The sequence below is a fragment of the Bison bison genome, unplaced genomic scaffold (genome assembly GCF_000754665.1).
Source record: "Bison bison bison isolate TAMUID 2011002044 unplaced genomic scaffold, Bison_UMD1.0 scf7180017864371, whole genome shotgun sequence".
NCBI lineage: Eukaryota > Metazoa > Chordata > Mammalia > Artiodactyla > Bovidae > Bison > Bison bison.
In genome coordinates, this window is record NW_011494943.1 from 11,143,278 (window position 1) to 11,144,531 (window position 1,254).

At 60.2% G+C, this 1,254-nt stretch overlaps 1 protein-coding gene across 7 annotated transcripts in view; it reads left to right on the top strand.

Moving 5' to 3' along the window:
- Positions 1-1,254, top strand: part of ENDOV (endonuclease V) — a 31,938-nt gene that overhangs the window by 12,842 nt on the left and 17,842 nt on the right. For 3 of the 7 annotated variants that reach the window (XM_010856294.1, XM_010856297.1, XM_010856293.1), the window contains one exon: positions 938-996. In XM_010856294.1, the coding sequence (XP_010854596.1) occupies positions 938-996 (59 nt within the window). Of the gene's footprint in view, positions 1-83; positions 186-937; positions 997-1,254 lie in introns of those variants that run through there. The other 4 variants (XM_010856295.1, XM_010856296.1, XR_826740.1 and 1 more) reach the window with 3 other exon arrangements.

The following is a 1,254-nucleotide window of genomic DNA, read 5'->3' on the forward strand; positions in this document are numbered from 1 at the left end:
ACTTTCCCAGGAGAGGCCACCCTTCTGGGTGGGGACTGGTCCAGAGGCCAGCTTGGGACCCCAGCTACTGCCTCTCACTCCAGCCCCCCTCCCCAGGCTGACATCCGCTCCCGAGACTACATCCGCAGGACCCAGGAAGTCCAAGGGGTCCCTGCCCCACCGTCGGGGAGGTGAGTGCTGGGCTGGCTGGGTCATGCCCACGTGGGGCCATTTCTGGTGGCTGGGCCTCTCTCAGTTGTGGTGCTGCAGCTCAGGCCAGACATGCAGGGCCAAGCAGCAGACGCAAAGCTCCCAAGGGGACAGTAGAGAATGCTGGGCACCAGTGTGGACTCTCCAGAAACCCTCACAATCCACTGCTTACCTCCCACCCTGGCGGCCCCCTGCTTACCTTGGTCCATTTGTCTGTGAGGCCCTTGGGTTTCACAGAAAGGGCAAGGGAGTCAGATGGTCTCAGCTCACAACCTGGTTCTGCACCAGCTGTGTCATTTGCTCTCTCCAGGCCTGTTCCCTCACCTGTGTGGTACACAGTAATTCTCATCCTGCCGTGTGTGTGCAGGAGCTGCTTGCTGAATCCTGACAGCACTTCCATAAGACAGGCACTGTGCTCACTTCGCAGATGAGGAGACTGAGGCAGTGAGGTGGCAGCCAGCAGCTCCCATGTCAGGCCTGTCCTCTCCTGCTCAGAGCCCTTGGCAAGCACAGTGTTTCCTCTGTGTTCCCTTCCTCTCCTGGCCTGCGCTTGGCTAAGCTGCTTTGAGGACTGAGGGGCACTCCTGAACTCTCCCAGGGGTAGGGGTTGGCCATCAGGATCTGCCTTGCCCTCTGACCTGGGTCCTCAAGCCCCTGAGGATCCAGGTTGGTTCAGCTTCCAGAGACCATCTGGGAAGTGAGGGGGCTCTGGTGTTTGATGCTGTCATTTCTTGGATGTCATTACCAGGAGCAAGGAGGCACAAAGGCCAAAGGCGTGCCCCCAAGGAGTCTCAGAAGAGCCTGCAGGTAAGGACGGGCTCCTTGAAGCCCAGAGCTGAAGCGCCTAGGCCCAGGCACCCAGGGGCAGTAGGGCAAGGGCCGGGGGTGGCACTGAGCTAGATGCCAGGAAGACTCCTGGGCTTCCTGCTCCAACTCATCTTTGGGGACTGAGGGAATGGCCCACAGAGCAGGTAGGGCACCCATGCCCGAGGACATGGGGACGCAGCAGGTAGAGCCATTCTCAGATGAACTGGGCTGGCCACCTTCCCCTTCTGTGGTCATGGG